The following is a 20779-nucleotide window of genomic DNA, read 5'->3' as shown; positions in this document are numbered from 1 at the left end:
TAAGTCTCTTTCCATCCACAAGGTCTTAGAGAGTCCATTTTCATTGATGATCAGAGATTCTTTAGCTGTGATTCCTTCATTGCAGGGGGTTGGATTGGATAAGCCTTGGGGTTCCTTCTACCTCTACAATTCTGTGATTCCTCACACCATAGCAATCTTGATTGAATCAATCTCAGTTTTAAATATAAAGAAGCATTATACACCCCCCCAAAAAAATACAGCAACATCCCATTGACTGAGCTTGCTTAAAAAAATAATCTTTTAAAATAGCCCCTGGCTTAACTTGCCTCTGGCTTGTGCAATAAGCAAACTCGTCCATCATGTGCTGCCTTAACCTTTCTGCTCCAGGTTTCAGCCAGATTCCAACCAGGTCTGGATAAAAGCTGCTCAGAATGAGACAGCCTGAGCAGGACACAGCAGAGGCAGCCATCTGTTGAGGACAACCATCTTGGGAACGAGGACTTGGGTGAGTGAGGACATACTTTTGCTTGTTGATTTGTAGCATACAGGTTAGAGAGTTTCCACATCTTATCTCTTTATTGGATTTGTAAGGGGCAGACATGCCGAACATTTTTGTAAAGAATATTTTATATTCTGAGCCATGTGTACTTTCAGAGCTAAACTCTATGATAAACCAGTGTACATAACACTAAGCCATGGTTTATTTAGTTTGATTGTGATTTGTTTGAATCAGTGAACCCTGTCCAACAGACGATCCGTGGTTCGTTTTCTGTCAACAAAGCACGATGTGAATCCATGGTTAGTTGTCAGCTTACAAACCACAGCTTGTTTTAACTATGTTTTGGTGTTATGTCCAAACACACCAGTCTTGCTTAACCATGGTTTGTTTCAGTGCTACACCCCAAAGGCAAGAGCACCAGGAAAACAAATCAGAGAAGCAAGCTGTGGCATGATTGCTCATGTGTGAGATAGCTCTTGGTTTGTGGAATAAACCACAACTTAGAGCCATGTGTAAACACAGTCAATGCGGCATAGTTGAAAGTGAGAGCTATTCTTGGATAGACTTGGTTCAATTGCATTCTCAGCCATAAAAACCCTTAAGTGGCCATGGACCAGTCTCTGTCTCTCACATGAGCCTACCTACCAGGGTTTTAGTGATGACCATGGTGCAACTATATACAACAGCCACAGGGCCCAACTTAAGCACTGTTTGTTTTCTATAAAGCTTCCTGTTGCCCGTACTTTCCCATTTCTAAATCCTCCAAAATGGGAGTAAAAGTCATTTCCCTTTTCTTTCCAGGCCCAGACCCTCCACTATAAGGAAGGCAGAAGCAAATTTGGTAGACATTCTCAAGGAATTCAACCTTTATAAATCCTAGTATGAACAGACCTCACCTGTACTTTCCAAACTAATGTGAGAATCAAAACCTAGTTTTCACACTTCTCAAATGTTCTGCCACAGTTCTTTTGACCCCACCCCAGTCTCCCTACACCTTAGAGACCTGACAAACTTGGTTTTAGGAAGAAAAGTGCAAGCAGGTCTTCTTTATTACCTTTTTGTGGCACTTACAGTTCTACCCATGGCACTGCTGCAATCAAATCATGTTTGGTCCTAAGCTGGACATATATACCATGTATACAACTCTGAACTCATCAGGGTGAATGTCAGGGCTGGCCCTATCATTGAGCAGAGTGAGGCATTTGCCTCAGGTGGCCAATGGCAGGGAGTGTGGTGATTGGCAGGGAGGTGCTAGAGAGCAGCCTGCCCTGTGCTTCCTAAGCTAGCTAGCTGCTCTCAGGAAGATGCTGTCCCATCACCACTGTCAAAATAAGATTCAGCTGTCAGTCCAATAAATGTATGTGAAACAGGGGGCCATTTTGTCCTTTGCCTCAGGCAGCCAAATGCCTCGGTCTGGCTCTGGTGGATGTGAGACAAAAGGGAATGATAAGTACACCCTGCAGCAATGTGAGCCAAACACTGTAAACTTATGACAAGAAAATTTCCCCTTTCAAGACCCACATTTCACAAGTGGTCTTGGTAACTCCATGTTTTTGCCATGCAACAATACCTCTTGATTTCTTCTTAGGTGAAGAAGAAAGATGGGGTGTTTGGCCTATGTTATCCTATGTTTGCTTGGCTTCTTCACGAGAGGTGAGTCCTTATTGCGTTATACTACCATTCTCTGTCCTATAGGCTGCATTCAGACTTGGGGAATGTTGCTCACTTAAAATGCAGAAATGTACAGCTAGGGAAACATCGGGGAAATGAAATAAACTGCCATGCTATTGCAGCCAAAGACTGTTCTAGGGCAGCCAAATAAAGAGTGATAGACTTCAGGAATAATGTTTGAAAACGGAATATATATCTCACCCTGGAGAGTCAGTTTAACCTGCCTAGCAATTTCTAAAAGCTTTAGGAGACCAGTTGGAGACGAACCCACTAATACATTAAAACAGGGGCCACCAACCTAGTGCCTACAGGTGTTAATATGCACAGAATAACTTCCTATGGCATCCATGAAAAGTGCCAGGAAATATTCAGGTAAAAATGTACAAGATGGGGTGAAGTGGAGTACGCCCGCACCATTTTGTGTTCCTGTTTCTTGTTTTGTACTTTTACATGTGGCAGCCACATCAACACAGATGGCATTTTGTGTTACACCACACCCTATAGCTGCCATTTGTAGTACACCACAGCCGCCATTCCGGGTTACACTCCCCACATGCCGTTTTATGTTGTGCCATATCCTCCATGACAGGCTTTTTGAGTTACACCACAATCTGGAGCAGCCATCCCAGAGCTGGCATTTTGTTTTAGGTCACACAACCCACAGTGGTCATTTTGTTACGGACACCAAAATGTTGACTACCCTGTGTTATAACATGCAAGTCTCCAACTAGTTTATCTGTGATGACGTTGCTCTTCTCTCTTTCACAATCTCCCCTCCACATCAACAAGCCGTTGAAGCGGATCGCTGCCCCAGGGGATGGCTGCAGTACCAGAGCAACTGTTATGGGTTTTTCCACAACAAGTTGAGTTGGCATGAAGCTGAGGTAAGACTCACCATCCATTAACAGGTTGCAGAGAATGTCCAGTTGAATGATGAAGTTCTTGTGCATTTGCCCCTTCTCCAGATTGAGTGTCAGAGTTACGGTCGTGGGACCCACCTCACATCCATTCTTGCAAGGGCAGAAACTCTGATGGTATCCAAACATATCTCCGTTGACAAGAAAGAAACAGGGGTTGACGTTTGGATTGGACTCCATGATACTCACCAGGTAAGCATTTAGCCTCCTGAGCTTATTGATCTCTCAATCATAGAACCATAGAATGAAAGAGTTGGAAGGGACCCTGAGGATCATCTAGTCCATCTCCTTGCAATGCAGGAAATAATGCAGCTGACCCATACAGGGATTGAACCTGCAACCTTGGCGTTATCAGCACAACACTAACCAACTGAGCTACCCTGTTCCTTCCTGCTGAAGGAACACAACATTTGCAATTTCTCAGGAGAACTGGCCTGATCCATGGATCAGAAGTTAGATGATGTTGATGATAATTTATTTATTTGTACCCCACCCATCTGACTGAGTTTCCCCAGCCACTCTGGGCAGCTCCCAACCGAATATTAAAAACACAATAAAGCATTAGACTTAAAAAACTTCCCTAAACAGGGCTGCCTCTAGATGTCTTCTAAAAGTCAGATAGTTGCTTATTGCCTTGACATCTGATGGGGGGGTGTTCCACAGGGCAGGCATCACTACCGAGAAAGCCCTCTGCCTTGTTCCCTGTAACCTCACTTCTCGCAGTGAGGTTGCAGCAGATAGTACTGAGCCATACAGACTTATGGTCTGACTCAGTGTAAGGCGGATTCCTGTGCTTCCGCGTTGAGAGCTGTCCCCCATCAGAAACAGAATGCTGAGCGTGATGTCACTTTTCTCCCGATCAATCAGGGCTCTTGTTATCTCCCATGTCATTGCAGAATGGGAACTGGAGGTGGTCCGATGAGTCCTCCTACAACTACAAGAACTGGATGAGAGGGGAGCCCAACAATCTTTGGAATTCTGAGTACTGTGTGGCTTTGAGGGCTTCCACAGGTGGGCATGTTACAGTCCTCCCACTGATGGGTAGTTGTGTAGCCTTGAGGTATATGGCAACCGTGACGACTCTCTCAGCCTTGGGTGAGACGTAAATAGAACAGAAAGGATTGGGCTGATTCAAATACAGTGGTACCTCGGGTTAAGAACTTAATTCGTTCTGGAGGTCTGTTCTTAACCTGAAATTGTTCTTAACCTGAAGCACCACTTTAGCTAATGGGGCCTCCTGCTGCTGCTGTGCATACAATTTCTGTTCTCATCCTGAAGCAAAGTTCTTAACCCGAGGTAATATTTCTGGATTAGCAGAGTCTGTAACCTGGAGCGTATGTAACTTGAAGTGTATGTAACCCGAGGTACCACTGTAAAGGAGGGGGACAAACAGTGGGGCAAGAGCCTCCCTTGTGGGAAGGGTCACTTTGGTTGATGGTATTTAAGCAAAGGCTGGCCCGAGTTCTGTCAAGGATGCTGCAGATTTTTGCAACGAAGAGGAGAATTGAAGTACAGTAGACGACACCTAAGTTCCATTGAGTGCTAAAATTCTATGATTTTATGAAATATTCACCCTCCTTTATCTTATGATGATATTTTAAGAATTTTTTTTGGGGGGTGTGCATGATTTTTCAGCTCTCTCTCTCACACACATATTTGTAGAGGTCTCTTGCAAAGCATGCACCTCAACCCCAAACACACATTCAAGTCTCTGGTGTCCTCCCCATATATGTGTGGTATTCAGACAGGTAAATGCACTTGGATCCATTAAGTTCTAAAGATCTACGCCTAGTGGAACTTAATTGGATGCAACTCAGAATGCTGGTTTGGATCAGGTGTGGGGAACTTGCAACCTGTTGGACTACAACTCCCATCATCCCTGACCGTTGCCCATTCTGAGGTTGATGGGATTTGGAGCAGAACAACATCCTGAGGGCCACAGCTTTGGGTTAGACCGATGGTTGGATCCAGCACAAAGCAGTACAAAGTAAATACATAGCTCTTTACTCTGCCTTTTGAAACATGAGATGTATATTTTTAGGACCCAACTTGTTTCTGTGATTGTGAGTTGTTTTAAACTGTTTCTAACATTGTGCTTTAATGGTTGAAACCCAGCCTGGCACTTTAGAGTAAAAGGCAGGCAAATCCTCACCCTCATTTGCTCATGAGCTAATCAGACTATACCATGTTGTTATCTTCTAAAACATGCAAGGGAACTTTCAAAATGGGTTTGTTAGAGCAAAACTAATAGACTCATGGCAAGTTGTAAATTTCAGAAATTGCCCCCTGAATTAGGCAGGAACCCCACAAATATCCAGGGACTATAGCTGACAGATTCCTGGCCCATCCCTGGTGCCATAACAAACACAGATATATGCAAATAAAAAGAACAACTGTACCTTGAGATACTTTGAAAATGCTTGAAATGGAGAATGGATAAGAATGGACCTTGGATTCTCTTTTTCCATTGCAGAGTACAAGAGATGGATTGATGCTGTTTGCAAGAAACATAAAGCCTACATCTGCAAACATGAGCTCTAGAAGGGAGACTGTCATTCTAGGGAAGGTTGGGTTAGATGGATGAAAGCACATCCCCTTGGAATGAAGGGAGTCAGAAGAAGATCCAGCAATGTTACCACCTCTACGGTTCATCCTTTGTTATGCCAAGAAGATCTTCCTTCAAAAGATGACATCTATCTATTCACTCTCAGCCCTTATCCAGGGCTGGTCTCTGAAATGCTGTTGTGATCACCTCTGTTGCTTACGCTCTTGGCTCCAGGCAGTGCAAGAACATTAAAGGGAATAACCCGTTTCTCATGGGTGTTTATAATGAGAGAATACTTGACCTGTTTTTTCTTTGGTTCATTTTAAGGGTATCAGGTTATGTGACCCTCAGTCTTGTTTCTAACACAGAACACAGTATGAAACTTCCCAACTCTAGAAGTTGCAAGAAGGCAGATGTTGACCCAAAACAGAAACACAATAGGGGAAAGCCCCAAACTAGCAATTAGCAGACCCCTTGGGGAACGGATTTTCTCCAAACAGAGCAGTTATAACTTATTACATCTCAGGTGGGATCTACACACATATTAAAAACGCTGTGAAAATGCTTTTTGAAAAAAAGTTTTGAAAAAGGCATTGACTTTGGCATAGCTCACTGTCGCCTTCTAGTGTCACATTTTATATTGCACTTCACAACACATTTAAAACGTTTTCTTTGCAGCTGTATAGCTGAGAGTTAGTGAGACCAAGCTTGCTTACTCTGAATACAGGAACTCACACTCTGCATCTCACATACACAATATGACCAACTTTAAGTATACCTGCAGAAACGTGTGAAGTCACAAACACACACACATGTAACATCTCATCCACTCCATGATGCAACCTTAGTTCCCACTGCCATTACTACCAGGTCTATCATTTTGACCGCAGTGGTCTCATCAAGCTCTTGCCAGGAGCACATAATAGCTGCTGCAGTACAGGGAAGACAAGAGTGTTGTGACAATGTACTGACCCTTCAGTCAGATGTCACAAGATTTCTATTGCCCCCGGTGTTAAATTCTGTAGTCAGACCTGCTTAACCGTCCCAATATCACACAGCTAGTCATTCTGGAAACGGCCTTGCATGCCCAAGGTCCCAGGTTCAGTCAGTAGCATCTCAGGTACACAGGATCAAAGTAATGCTGAGAGATTGGAGACTTGTTAGTTAGCGTAGATCAGCCTTTCCCAGATATTCATATGGGATAACTCAATGGATAGCTGCTTCCTGATCTGCTCTTGCAGAGAGTGTTACATAGGAAGCTGCCTTACAGCAAGTCAGACCATTGGTCTATGTGGCTTAGAATTGCCTACTGTGGCTGGCACTGCCGTGGTACTGTCACACTGTAAGATCAAGCCTGGACTGCCTTGTAAAATCTCTGCTTGAACGGCTAAGCTCAGAGTGGAAAATTTTGCTGGAGGTCTGTTATGCACTTGTGTGTGTGTGTGTCCCCTTTCTCTTCAATATGTCATTTCATATTAGGGATCATTAGGAAAGGATTGGGATCAACCAACAACCAGACCTTCCCAAATCTCTCAAATCTTAGGGAGTTTGAGATGAGTGGCCCTCATTATGGAAACAATTAAGTTTCCACAAGTCTTTCCCTGGGTAATCTCGAATCTCTTCAGCAGGGGAGTTAGAGCAAGATCTCCACATGTTTGGCAACAGATTGGCAAGGGTATCTGACTCCCTGTTAACAATGAGAGTAACTCATATGAAGGGTTGGTTCTGGGGAGGTCAACATGTAAATGCAGAAATGTGGGGTTTTTTTAGGGGGGACTGGTTATTGGGCTGTTGTTTTTATTTTTATTATATATTTTGTGGTTTAATATTTTGATTTTGTTCTGTGAACCGCCCTGAGACCTCCGGGTGTAGGACGGTATATAAATTCAGTAAATAATAATAATAAAATAAAACTGTCATTCTATAACACCACACACCTTCCCATCCAGCCCAAATCATCCAATCCAGGAGTAGGTGTTGGCGCAGCAGGAGGGTTGAGTACCTTGCTGTACAATAATAAGCATGTTGATGTTTTTGATGTAAAATGCTTAAAACATTAATAATAATAATAATAATAATAATAATAATAATAATAATAATGTGCAAAAGAAAGTCCATGTGCAAAAGGGCGATAGCTCAGTGGCAGAGCACCTCTTCTGCATGCAGAAGGTTCCAGGTTCAATCCCTGGCATCTTCATGTAGAACCAGGAATGTGCCCTGTCTCAATAACCCTGGAGAGCTGCTATCATTCAGTATGAGCAATGCTGAGCTTGATGGACCAATGGTCAAACTCAGTATAAACCAGCTTCCTATGCACTTCTTATCTGACCATCCTAGAGCAGGTTAAGTCAACTGAGAAGGACAAAAACGCACTAGAAAATATATGCATAACAGAGAGTTTATTAAGATCACCATGTGCTGCATGCACAGAAAAATGCCAAAGAGAGAGATCAAAGCGGTTGCTCTTCAGAGATGGGATGAATGGGAGAGATGGTCTTTCACTCTGAGGGATGGGAGAGGGGTTAATGCGATCAGAGAGAAATCCACCAAGCCAGCGTCCGAACAGGCACAGTTTGGGAACCACAGTCTTCTTTACAGTTCATGCTTGCAGATGTAGGCATTGAGTTTCTTGCATGGAGCGTCATTCCACTCCTTAAAACCTAAAACGCAAAAAGACATAACAAAAAATTACTACTTCTTGCTCCAGTGAGTGTGGTCATCATTGATAGCCTCATCCTCCATAAATTTGCCCAATCATCTTTTATTTTTATTTTAAATGATATTTATTGAATTTTTTTTTTTAAATTACAGAAAAAGACAAAGCAGAGAAAGGAAAAACAAAAAAAACCCAAAAAACAAAAAAACAAAAAACAAGCCACATCCAACAATACAAATTCAAAAAACAAAAATACACCACAAACAGATAAAAATAAAACCATCATTCTCAAATCTTCAACTTTCATTACCTTCTTTCTTTGACCTCCTCCTCCTCCCTTTTTTTGTATCCCAGTTAATAATTATCGCAGCAAATCCTTTCCATATTTCATAATATTCTGTCATTACATTACCTTAATCTATTTTCATCTTATCTTATAAAAAACCTTAAAACTTAAAACTTAAATCTTATTTTTACCCACATCTCATAACCATAATATTCTTGCCTAATTCTTTAAACATTTTTGCTAGAGCCAAATAATTTCATTCCAACATTTTTCTAACAGTCATCAATTTTATAAAACAATCCTAATGATAAAAAAAAGAAATAGAAACAATCCAATCTTCATCCAGCGTCCCTTCCTCCTGGTCCCGGGTTTTGTCAGTCCTTTTTATCCCATCGATCTAGCGCATTAACCTGGTAACCTTATATTCGAGGCCCTTAAATCTCTTCCATGTCCCTTCCGCAGCTCTTCTTCATATTCACCTTTCACTCGTGGGAACTCCAGCTTGGTAATGTTTTTGACCCTTTTCAACAAATCAGCCCCTTTTCCATAGTTCAGACTAAACTCCATGTGGTATTTAAAAACATGTTTCAGGATCCCTCCAAAATTGAGAGCCCCCACAGCTCCAAACATCTCACGGCTCATTGCCAGACTCGGAAAGTCCAAACATCCCTGCATAGGGGGGTCTATCCAACCCCCCATTTCCAAACCAGTCCAAACTTTATCTTTCCTAATCTGGCTTTTTCCAAGTTCATTTGTCAAATCCAAAAGCTCATGTTCCTGCTGGGCCGCAGCTCCCTCCATCTCTGGCGCCCAAGATTCCACAACATCCTCTTCTCTCATCTGTTCTGTCAGGGCACACTCCTGATTTAATTCCTGGGTGGGCTCCATATAGTTTCCCACTGCCTGTTCAAAAATTCTGACCGCATTAGTCATCAAATCCGTCTTCTCAGTTAACTGTTCCAGTAGAGCATTTGTTTTACAGAGAGCACACAACAGAGCTTCTGAATACATTGTCCTACAAGGTCACAAGCCTTTTCCCACAATTGTAATCTGTGACAGCTGCAAGCTCCCTGGAATTAGTTACAGTTTCCCAGTCTCCCTCTAGGGGGAAAACTTCTAATTGTTCTTGCAACAAAGTTTCTTTTTTGAGATATTTTGTCAATATTTGTTCCTTTAAAATGCAAAAGGAAACAGTGGAATCACTATGTTTCTCTTCTTTTAGTTATCTGTCAAAAACGTTTGTCTCTGGTCAATGAGCTTCAAACGTCAGTCCTGACACCCCGCTCCAGAATCAGGACGGTGGAAAGTTACTTTACTTTAAACTCACTTCTGCAGGTTTAAACAGTCCGAAAAAGATCCCCCTTCTTCTCCTGCTGCCGAAGGGGGGTTCAAGGATTTTAAATGATGAAAGCCAGTCTTTAGAAGTGATTTTCTGAGCTCTAGTTTACGTTGTCTTTGCTTTATTCTGTCTACAAAGAAACGGAAGGCTGACTTCCTGTTTAGACCTTCCCGTTTCAGTACCAAATTGAAGTAAATTTTTAAGTCCAATTCCTTTCTGCTCGCAAGTCCTTATTTAAAGTCCAATTGTTCAAAGTTTGAGTACTCACGGGTGCTTATTTTAGAAGCCAAATTGTCCCAGGAAAAAGGCAGCGCTCTCCAGCAACGGCTATGCGGCTTCGCTCCACGGAAATAGCAGTTGACTCACAGCACCGCGCCACTTCCCCCTCTTTGCTTCGGAGCCTGTTAGTGGGTTCCTTTGCGGGTTGGGGGGGCGCTAAGGGTGCCCGCCAAGTCCCATGGTCACAGGCTTCATCCGCCTGTGATTTTTAAAAGGGTCCCCGCTTCGCCGCAGCGGAAAAGACCCGTTTCGCGCGGAGCTAGTCCCTCCAGTTCAGAGGGAGTCCGCCATTGCCGATGGCACCACCCCGGAAGTTCTGCCCAATCATCTTTTAAAGTCACCCAAGCTTCTGGCCATCACTGCCTTTTTGGGGGGTGAATTCCATAGAAGAACTATGTTCTCTCCTTTTGTCTGTCCTCGATCTTCCAACATCCAGCTTCATTAAAGGAGGACTCAAAATGTTAAGGCCTTTAATACCTGGGCCGTCCAATGAAGCTGGATGTTGGAAGATTGAGGACAAGACAAAAGGAGGTACTCTCCATCAGGAAAATGTGCAAATGCTTTGCTTACCTGTGCTTAGTCTCAGCTCCACACAGTGTTCAGCATTGCGGTAGTTGTCTGGCTGGTGTTTCATCCAGGCCTTATAGTTGTAGGTGGATTCATCAGCCCACCTCCATCTCCTGGTCTGCAGAAATGAGACAGAACAGATCATGTGATGAAGGGAATGAAGGGCCCAGAAAGAGGAAGATACCATTGGAATGACACCAATGCAAAATGAACTGGAAAGGTTGTCCAATGGGGAGCTGTTACCAGCTGTGACACAGACAGTAGAGGAGGACACCCATAGAAAATAATGGAGAAACAGCAAGTGGGATTAAATTTGATAGATGGTTGAGGTAAGAGTGGAACGGTATTGCTAAGGAGCCGCTGCTCAGTTATGATAACCAGAAATGGAGCCCTATTCTATTTCTTGGTCTGCAGGAAGAAGACAGAACAGATCATGAGATAAAGGAAGTGTGAGGAGCCCAACACAGAGATGATTTGGAGAGGCTGGCCTGTGGGGAGCTAATGTCAGCCATGATAGAGAAGAAGAGAAAGACTCTCATGGAAAATAACAAAGTGGTGTATGTATCATTCTGTCTGGGAGATGGTTGGGATAAGGATGGGATGGAATTGCACAGTCACTACTCAGTATTGATGACAGCCAGGAATGAAGCACATGAGAGAAGCTTACCTGACGGACATCGTGGAGCCCAATCCAGACGTTGCTTATTTCTTGCTGGTAAGTGGAGATGTGCTCGGCCACCAAGAGAGTCTCTGCTTTGGTGAGGACAGAGGCGAGGTGGGCCCCACGGCCATAGCTCTGGCACTCAATCTGAGGACGGAGAAGAAGCAGGGAAGTTTTGTCCCCAATGGTCATATCCGACCATCAAGATTGGTGCTGTCCCTTCTGATTGTTACCTAGCCTTCTAGGTGCCCAAGGAGACATCTCACCAGAACATGAACAACTGTGGAGACTGAGAGGCTGGCTAGATGCTGCCTCAAGGCAACTCACATTGATAACCTTACTTATGGAAATCTGATGAGAAACCCATAATAAGGTAGGGAACCCCTTTCAGCCTGAGGACCCCATTCCCTTCTGGCAAACCCAGGGGCGAAGGAAGGAGAACCAGCACCCAGTGCAGGGGGTTGGGGCAAACCGCCCAGTGGCGCATGCGCATGTAAATGCAGAACGTACAACGGCAGGATCCTCTGCTCACGGCTGCTGTACACATTGTGGTGGAGGGTGCAACTGTGAGCGGAGGATCCTCTGTACGTGGCTGCGGCAATGCAATCGCGGCGGGGCAAGTCCCCCATGGGGTGCCTTCTTGTCACCCCCCTCAGAGGTGGCACCCAGGGCGGAACGCCCCCACCCCCTTCCTCCACCACTGGGACAACCTCTTGCTAATGGTGAGCAGGACCACAGACAAAAGTGGGCAGAATAATGAATGTAAATGATGCCTTTGTACCGAAGGCTAGTTTCCACTCACCCTTCTATCCCCCATCCAAGAAGCAACCTTGGAGTTCAAGGACACATTCCTGTCTAGCAAATCCCTCAGGCAAGAGCGTGTGTGACTGGGGAGGAGATGTGGACTAGAGAGATCCTTGAGGGCCCGATCAAATGGGCTAGATTTAGTCTTCTGGCCTGTGTTTCACTACCCCTGCACTGTAGCATCCCCACATTGACGACAAGGATCCCTTCTTACCTCAGCCTCTTGCCAGCTCAATTTATTATCAAAATACGCATAGCAGTTGCCCTGGTTTTGCAGCCACTCCCTGGCGCAGGTGTCGGCCTCAGCTGTATGGAGAAAGGATGGAGGGAGGAAGATGCCCCAGGAAGGCAGAGCAGTGAGAAGACATGTCTTTAATGTGCTCTCTGAAACCCCACTTCCATCTACACCGTATGTGTTATTTATTTATTTATTTATAAAACATTTCTGCCCTGTCCTATTATGCAAAATAGGGCATTTATGTGTGGCTAAGTCTGCTCAGGAGTAGGCAGCCCTGTCTTCCTTTCTAAACAGGAAGCTGGCATCCCTAGCCAGAAACAGGTCTACTCATGAACAAACAAACTTCTTAACATTTAAAGAAACACACAGGTGGCATTTTGGGACAAGGAAGGATACCTCCTGGGTTTGCTGGAGAGGAGACAAATAACTGCACATAGAAATCTGCCTTATAATGAATTAGGCCATTGGTATCCATTGCAGACCAGTATTGGCTACCCCAGGGATGGGGGATCTGTGGCCTTAGACTCCATTGAGAAAGGATAGATAACTTTAAAATCAATGAATTATGGCCTAATTTAAAACACTCTTCTGCTCTGTTCTAAATAGCCTACCGTCCTTTGAAAATATAACATGCACTTTAATTACAGCTCAACCCAACGACAATTTCTGGGTAAGCCTCAGACATTTATAAAATTGCTCACCTTCCTGGAAAGGACTGGAAATTAGGATTCCAAGAAGGCAAAGACTGAAGTAGGTGAAGAGTCCCATCTTCTGGTTGACCTTTGAGGGAGATGAATGTACAGCACGGTAAAATCAAAGTTACATTCATTGGTTTCCATACATACAATGGGAGGGAGGGAAGGAGGAAGGAAGGATTGCATTTCTCTTTTATTTGAACTTCCAAGAACCAGGAAGGTTCTTGGAAGGGAGAAACTGGGAAAGAACTGGGAAGAAGGGAGAAACTGAAATTTCGAATAGTTGTCAGTGTTATGAAAGGGTATATTGACATTGATTTAAAGTGAGCTTCATCAGCTTCAGTTAGTAACATTTTGTGATCTTTTTCTTTTAGATGCTCATGAAAATTCATTACATTTTAGTGCAAATTTCTGTTAAGAAACACTGCTTTGTATGCAGTTTTGAGTAATGTACACATTTTTCCAAGCAATTTCCCCATATATAATTCTTTTTTGGAACCACTATTTGGTTGGAGAACTGTATCATAAAATTCAGACAAGTTTGAATTTTGAAGGAGAGCTGTGTTTCAGTTTGCATATTTTTTTCGGAAAGTGAGGATCTGATATATTTGCCTTTAAATCCATTTTCTCTCCCATCCCTACATACACCCCCTGGTGGTTATTCAGTCTACCTGTTAACTGGAAATCAAATTTCAATCTGCACACAAATGAGTCCATGCAACTTTTCTCTTCAGCTTTTGTGCCAATTTTCTTCTCTGTCTGATCTTCTTTTTCTGTCTGATTTGTGAACTTAGGGCCCATCTGCACTTACTGTGTCTGAACAGGGTTTTTAAATTTTTATTCCCCCCCCCCCAGGGCTTTCCATGGGAAAACCAAAGTTCTACCTCTGAATTGGAGCAAATGGCAGTCTGTGGAAAAGCCAATTGCTGTTTGCTCTGATTAAATGGTAAAATGTGAGTTTTCCCAGGGAAAGCTCTGGGATTAAACAAAACAAAACCCTGATCAGACACAGACTTGGAAAGCCCAGTTCCGTGCCTAGAAAAACAGCATAGAAGGAAGCATGTATGAGCCCTTATCTGCTTAGTGACAGAATTATACATTGTTGTTTTCCACCAGTCAGTGGAGACTGATCCATTAGGGCAGTGATAACCAAACTTGGCCCTTCAGCTCTTTTGGGACTACAATTCCCATCATCCCTGACCACTGGTTCTGTTAGCTAGGGATGATGGGAGTTGTAGTCCCAAAACAGCTGGAGGGCCAAGTCTGGCCATCACTGCATTAGGGGAAATAGGAACTGCCCCACCAACCTCAGCCTGCCCTCAGCCAATCCTTATCTTCCTGCTTTCCTATTTACAACCAATCAGTGAGTGGCTCTGCCTGCCATTGGCTGTGGCTCCATCAACTGTTGGCCTCCCTGCCTTTGGCCCTATCAATTCTAGTGGGCACCAGCCACCCTCACCACAAGTCCTTGTTCATGAACCTTTCATCCATCTCCCTCAAGGCCTTTGAAAAAAAATATCCTCACCAAAACTCGTAGATCACTTCCACAAGCTCTTACCTTGTGATGCTGTTCTTCTGGGTGGACCAATGTGGTTGTCAGCTGAGCCAGGTGCCTCTCTGATGGTCTCACCTAGTCTGGGTGGCTGTTATATAGACCTCAGGCAGAGGTGGTGCAATACCAAGATGACCAGAATGCTGCAAGGAAATCCTGGTCTGATGCCTTCAGCGTTGCATAATTTAAGGCCAAATCAGTGGAATGTAGCTTGCATCACCCTCTCTTTCATTTTGGTGTGGAAAAGCATAGTGAAGGGGGGGAAAGAGAGTTTTGAATCCATTTCCTTATGAAGAGGAACAGGAACCACATTCTTAATCAACCATGGAAATACTAGTCCGATGTCTTCAGTCTTGCATAATCCAGGGCTGAATTGGTGGAATGCGGCTTGTATCACTAGCCTTGAGCATTGCAAAAAGGGCATCATGATACCCTTTAGTTATCCATCAATTTGTTACATATGATCATAAATAAATATTTAGGTGTAGAAAGGCATATGGTGTTGGGGATGCTTTTTAAAAAGTGATATTATTAACTAGGAGAGTAGGGAAAACATTTATGAAAATGATTATCAAATATGAAGAAACCTGCTCATTTTTCTTCTATGGGATTAAATTCCAGAGAGTGACTTTTTTCTAGCCCAGAGCTTCAGCATCTGACCCTCCCCAACACAGCTTTTCTACGAAATTATTGCTTAGTATTCCTGTCCCCTGAGTAGTCATCCTCAGCCAGACCGCAGGGGCTTGGATAGTGACCATAAAGCTTGGGCAGGTGAGGATAACTACTTGAAAATGATTTACAGATGGTATTGCACTCCGAGCAGGCTTGCTAAGATGTATAAGACTGAATCAGATAAGTGCTGGATATGCATTGAGGTTGAGGGAACATTCTTTCACATGTGGTGGACCTGTAAAAGCGTAAAAGATGATAGGGAAATAATCTATAATGAATTGGAAAAAAATCTTTAAAAGTACTTCCCCCAAAAAACCAGAGTCCTTTTTGTTGGGGATAATTCAGATGGAAAGTCCCAGGTGTCAAAAAAGATGATATATGTATGACACTACTGCAGCCCGTGTTTTATTAGCCCCTAAATGGAAAACGAGCAAGGTCCCAACTAAAGAAGAATGGCAACTTAAGCTGATGGAATATGTGCAGCTTGCAGATTTAATTTATAGAATAAAAGAACAAGAAGAACATACATTTAGAGAAGATTGGAAAATGTTTATTGAATATATGGGGGGAAATTGTGTACACTTGAAAATGCTGGAAGCATTAAGATAAATTCAACAGTGTAAATAAGTTTTGATGGATGTAATAATGGAATACTGAATGGTTTAGTTTATGTAAAATATACAGGGATTTATGATGTGCAAAATGAACCATGGAAAGAGAAGAAGGGAAGTCTATCTATTTATCTATCTATCATCTATCATCTATCTATCTATCTATCTATCTATCTATCTATCATCTATCTATATCTATCTATCTATATCTCTATCTCTATCTATCTATCATCTATCTATCTATCTATCTATCTATCTATCTATCTATCATCTATCTATCATCTATCTATCTATCTATCTATCTATCTATCTATCTATCTATCTCTATCATTATCTATCATTATCTATCTATCTATCTATCTATCTATCATCTATCTATCTATCTATCATCTATCTATCTATCTATCATCTATCTATCTATATCTATCTATCTATCTATCTATCTATCTATCTATCTATCTATCTATCATCTATCATCTATCTATCTATCTATCTATCTATCTATCTATCTATCATCTATCTATCTATCATCTATCTATCTATCTATCTATCTATCTATCTATCTATCTATCATCTATCTATCTATCTATCTATCTATCTATCTATCATCTATCTATCTATCATCTATCTATCTATCTATCTATCTATCTATCTATCTATCATCTATCTATCTATCTATCTATCTATCTATCTATCATCTATCATCTATCTATCTATCTATCTATCTATCTATCTATCTATCATCTATCTATCTATCATCTATCTATCTATCTATCTATCTATCTATCTATCTATCTATCATCTATCATCTATCTATCTATCTATCATCTATCTATCTATCTATCTATCTATCTATCTATCTATCATCTATCTATCTATCTATCTATCTATCTATCTATCTATCTATCTATCATCTATCTATCTATCATCTATCTATCATCTATCTATCATCTATCTATCTATCTATCTATCTATCTATCTATCTATCTATCATCTATCTATCTATCTATCTATCTATCTATCTATCTATCATCTATCTATCATCTATCTATCTATCATCTATCATCTATCTATATGCTTGGGCAGGTGCATATGGATGTCGGCTACAGACAAATCTCACAGTTGTGAAGATGTGTTACAAACTCAAACAGACTGAATTCCATGCGTGGCAGTTAGCATGTACACAATGGGTTCAGCTTGTGAGAAGACAACTGGAAAGTCCACACCTGCAACAACTCTGCTACCATAGACACAAACCTTCACACGAATTAGCCTGAGGGTGCCTTCAAAGAACACTTGTGACATAGAGCCCAGTTCAAATAAAAAACCAATCAAACCTGTGAGACATCAGTTCAGCAAAGTCCATTCAGTGAGGCACCTTTCATTATGCATCCACTCTTTCCCCAGGCTGGCCAGCGGCTGCGGATGCATTGTGACAGTCGCAATATGGCGTGACCAGAGGCTACAGACACACTCGTACGCAGCTACCCCATGTTGAGAAACAATGGCAAAGACAAGATCAACCCGAGCGATGGTTTCTGAAACCTCTCCACTGTAGGAGGCGTCAGTGGAGAACCCTCAGGCCTATAGATTTCCTTATGGCCTGAAAAGGACAGCTGAAAGGTCTATGTATGCAAGGATATTTCAGATTTTTGACAGTTCAGCCATAAGCCTTTCTTCCTTAAGTCTTTCTTGCTAAATCTCACTTTTGCTTCGATCAGTGCACTATAGGGTGAGAATGGTAATTTGGCTGATGACAGGCAGGAGCAATAATATCAGCTACAAATAAAAACCTGTGTCTCAGCATATGTCCTTGTATTCATTTTTTTAAAAAGTAAAATCATGTCTGGCCACCATGTTGTTGATTCAGTCTTATGCACTCATCCTTGCCATCAGATATCCCCTGAGAACAAGAGGGTAGACCGCAATATGGCATAATGGCCTATGGGAAATGGGTGCCAGCACCTTTTAGGTTTTGAAGATCACAGGGGTAGTCTGTTGGGCATGCCAGTCTCTATACACCTATCTGTGTCCCCTGAGGAAAAGGGATGACTACAAAGCAGATGTGGCTAACCCTTTTGGGGCCAGTGGGCACATTTGTATATTGAGAGGACTTTGCAAATAAATGCTAAAGCCACTTCCGCACTACAGAGGAGGTGGGGTTGTGGGCGTCACGGCCCCACCATGCGGGCGACGGCTGGAGCCCAGCCCTCACGCCATCGGGGGGATTACCAGCCGCATTGCCCCTTGGCCAGTCAATCAGCTGTCTCAGGGTGTGTGGCCTGCCCTATTTAAGGCAGGACGCAGCCGGGGATCTCCCTCTTTGACGCTCATCAGCTGTTCCTACTTTTCCCACTCTCCCGCCCTACAAGGTTTTTGTTCCTGCACCTTGCTATGGATCTTGGTTGGTCGCCATTGAGGGGCCTGGTAGGAATTTTTCCACTTGGCAAATTGGCACCATCCACTTGGTTTTCGCCTACCTCATAGCAAATCATCACAACTTTCGTGGTACAGTGGTACCTCAGGTTACATATGCTTCAGGTTACCTACGCTTCAGGTTACAGACTCCGCTAACCCAGAAATAGTGCTTCAGGTTAAGAACTTTGCTTCAGGATGAGAACAGAAATCATGCTCTGGTGGCACAGCGGCAGCAGGAGGCCCCAAAGGCTAAAGTGGTGTTTCAGGTTAAGAACTGTTTCAGGTTAAGTATGGACCTCCGGAACGAATTAAGTACTTAACCTGAGGTACCACTGTATTGGCGGTTAGGCATTGGTATAGTTCTGTAATTGGAAGAGGGGAGGTAGCGCCATCACCTGCCCCGCATATTGAAGGGTTGTCCACTAAAGGATTCTGGGGTGTGTGTCTCTGTCCGAAGCCTGGGGAGCTGAGGGCCTAAGGCACCTAGCGGTGACCCTGGGGGAGTTCCTAGTTGATGTGCATCAGCAGGACTCCCCCTACTGGTGGTTAACCCTTCTCGGACTTCAAGTGGACGGGCTGAAGTCGGATATAGTCAGTTAGGACCAATGCCTAAGCCAATACAGCTTTTCACGTGTAACCAATAAAAGTTTTGGTCTTATTTAGCCCTTTAACCTTAATAATTGTGTCATTATTTCCACTGTGGGGGGGGGGGGCAGGAACTCGCCACACAATGAATTTTTATAAAGACTTAATAAAAACCCAAAACAACCAACCTCACCCCTCCTACAAACTGATGTGGAAATGTGGGAAACTAAAATTAAGAGCAGAAAAAAATGAAGAACTGAGAGATCTCGAAATGGAGTTTCGCCCATCCCTACCTGTACACCACTAGTTCCCAAAGCTTATATTTTCCAGCTGCCCCACTTAACTTCCTGCCCCCCATGCTTCCATGGTGCCACCTGAAACAGATCATTTTGATCACAGGGCTGAGCATGCTTCAGATGGCTCCCAGGGTTCTTTGGGGGAGAATCCATGGTGCTCTAAAACTGACAACAGTTTGTGGTGCATGTAATATGACCTTTTCCACCCCAACCTTTCGTCAAAGGTTGCTGTGATTAAATTGAGCCCCAGGTATGACATTATGTGGTCCCTTGGGTAAGAGCAGGGTGGAAGTTTGACTCCAGAAGAATCTGAGCTGTTGACTAAGATTTCCTCTTTTCAGTGGAAAAAAACTTTGCTAAGTAAGTCCATTTTATTAATTATTATAATTATTCCAGCTGTCCTTATTTTATCTGCAAGCCACCTTGAGTCCCTGTCAGGGAAAAGGCAGGGTATAAATGAATGAATGAATGAATGATATTTATTATTTGGACACTAGAACCCATAGACATCCAACAAAGCTGAATGTTGGAAGATTCATGGCAGACAAATTTCTTCACAAGGCACACAGTTAAACTACAGCATTTGTAGTGATGGCCACCAATTTGGATAGCTTACAAAGACCATTGGGCAAATTCATAGAGGATACGGCTATCGGTGGCAACCAGCCCTGATGACTATGTTCTGCCTCCATACCACTGGAGGTAATATGCCTCTGAATGCCAGCTGCTGGAAACTTCAGGAAGGGATAGTGTGCTTGAGCACAAAGTCCTGTTTGCAGACTTCCTATAGGCATCTGATTGGCTGCTGTGAGAACAGGATGCTACTAGACTGGATGAGCCACTGGCCCAATGTTCCATACAACCCTAGTGAGTCATTTGTGGCAGAGGTCCACACGTTTTGGCCTCAGATAAAAATCTCCTGGCCTGGCCATCTCTTGTGTAACAGTAGCACATCAAGTCATTTCCTTAACCTGCTGCCTGTGGTCTTTCATCATGTCAAGACGAGTCCTATATAACATCTTTCTGTGGAGCAGGAAGACTTGAGGAAGACTCAGCAGGTAGCTATACACATCTACCTTCAGAAGAGAATCAGTCAAAGGGTCCAGGTGAGCAGTTGAGCTTCCCTGATTTTTCTGAGTCATCAATGCTGTTTTACGATGCTATGCTTCTTGTGTCGTCAACCTCCAGACCTCTTGTGGAGGAGGCACACAAAGAAGGGCTTCAGATGAGGATTGCAGGATCCGGGTCTTGTTGCAGATGCCACTTCTAGAAAGAATAATACTCTTTGGTTAAGATACAGGAGGATCCAAATGATGGAACTCTGAAATCCAGACCAAGCCACTGTGGTTTCAACCATAGACACGTCACTGTCTGTTGGCCATCTGTAAAATGGGCATAAATTGGGCCTGCCTGCTGTGTTGGGTTGGATGAATGATTGGTTTGATTCCATATTATAGGAGCAACTAGGAATGCAGGAAGAAACCTTGTACTGAGTCACATGACTGGACCATCTAGCTCAGTATTCTC

The 20779-nt window shown here is 43.1% G+C and overlaps 2 protein-coding genes across 2 annotated transcripts; one reads left to right on the top strand and one right to left on the bottom strand.

Annotated features, from left to right (window-relative positions):
• Positions 1-2061: 2061 nt before the first annotated feature.
• LOC308461887 (C-type lectin-like) lies at positions 2062-5603 on the top strand (the record flags this gene model as incomplete). Its single annotated transcript, XM_080979055.1, has 5 exons — positions 2062-2113; positions 2921-3015; positions 3097-3240; positions 3945-4059; positions 5522-5603. 5 exons carry the CDS (start codon positions 2062-2064, stop codon positions 5587-5589), a joined length of 474 nt encoding a protein of 157 aa, XP_080835181.1. The 3' UTR covers positions 5590-5603.
• A 2447-nt stretch (positions 5604-8050) lies between these two features.
• LOC308461230 (C-type lectin BfL-2-like) lies at positions 8051-14742 on the bottom strand. The gene is made up of 6 exons (XM_080977959.1): positions 14677-14742; positions 13125-13203; positions 12400-12491; positions 11388-11528; positions 10724-10838; positions 8051-8253 (listed from the first exon to the last, which is right to left on the bottom strand). The coding sequence occupies exons 2-6, from the start codon at positions 13189-13191 to the stop codon at positions 8186-8188; spliced, it is 483 nt and encodes a 160-aa protein (XP_080834085.1). The 5' UTR covers positions 13192-13203; positions 14677-14742; the 3' UTR covers positions 8051-8185.
• Between the last annotated feature and the right edge of the window lie 6037 nt (positions 14743-20779).

This window comes from Podarcis pityusensis, assembly GCF_964106645.2.
Source record: "Podarcis pityusensis genome assembly, chromosome: 13".
Lineage (NCBI taxonomy): Eukaryota > Metazoa > Chordata > Lepidosauria > Squamata > Lacertidae > Podarcis > Podarcis pityusensis.
This window is presented reverse-complemented; position numbering and strand designations above follow the sequence as displayed.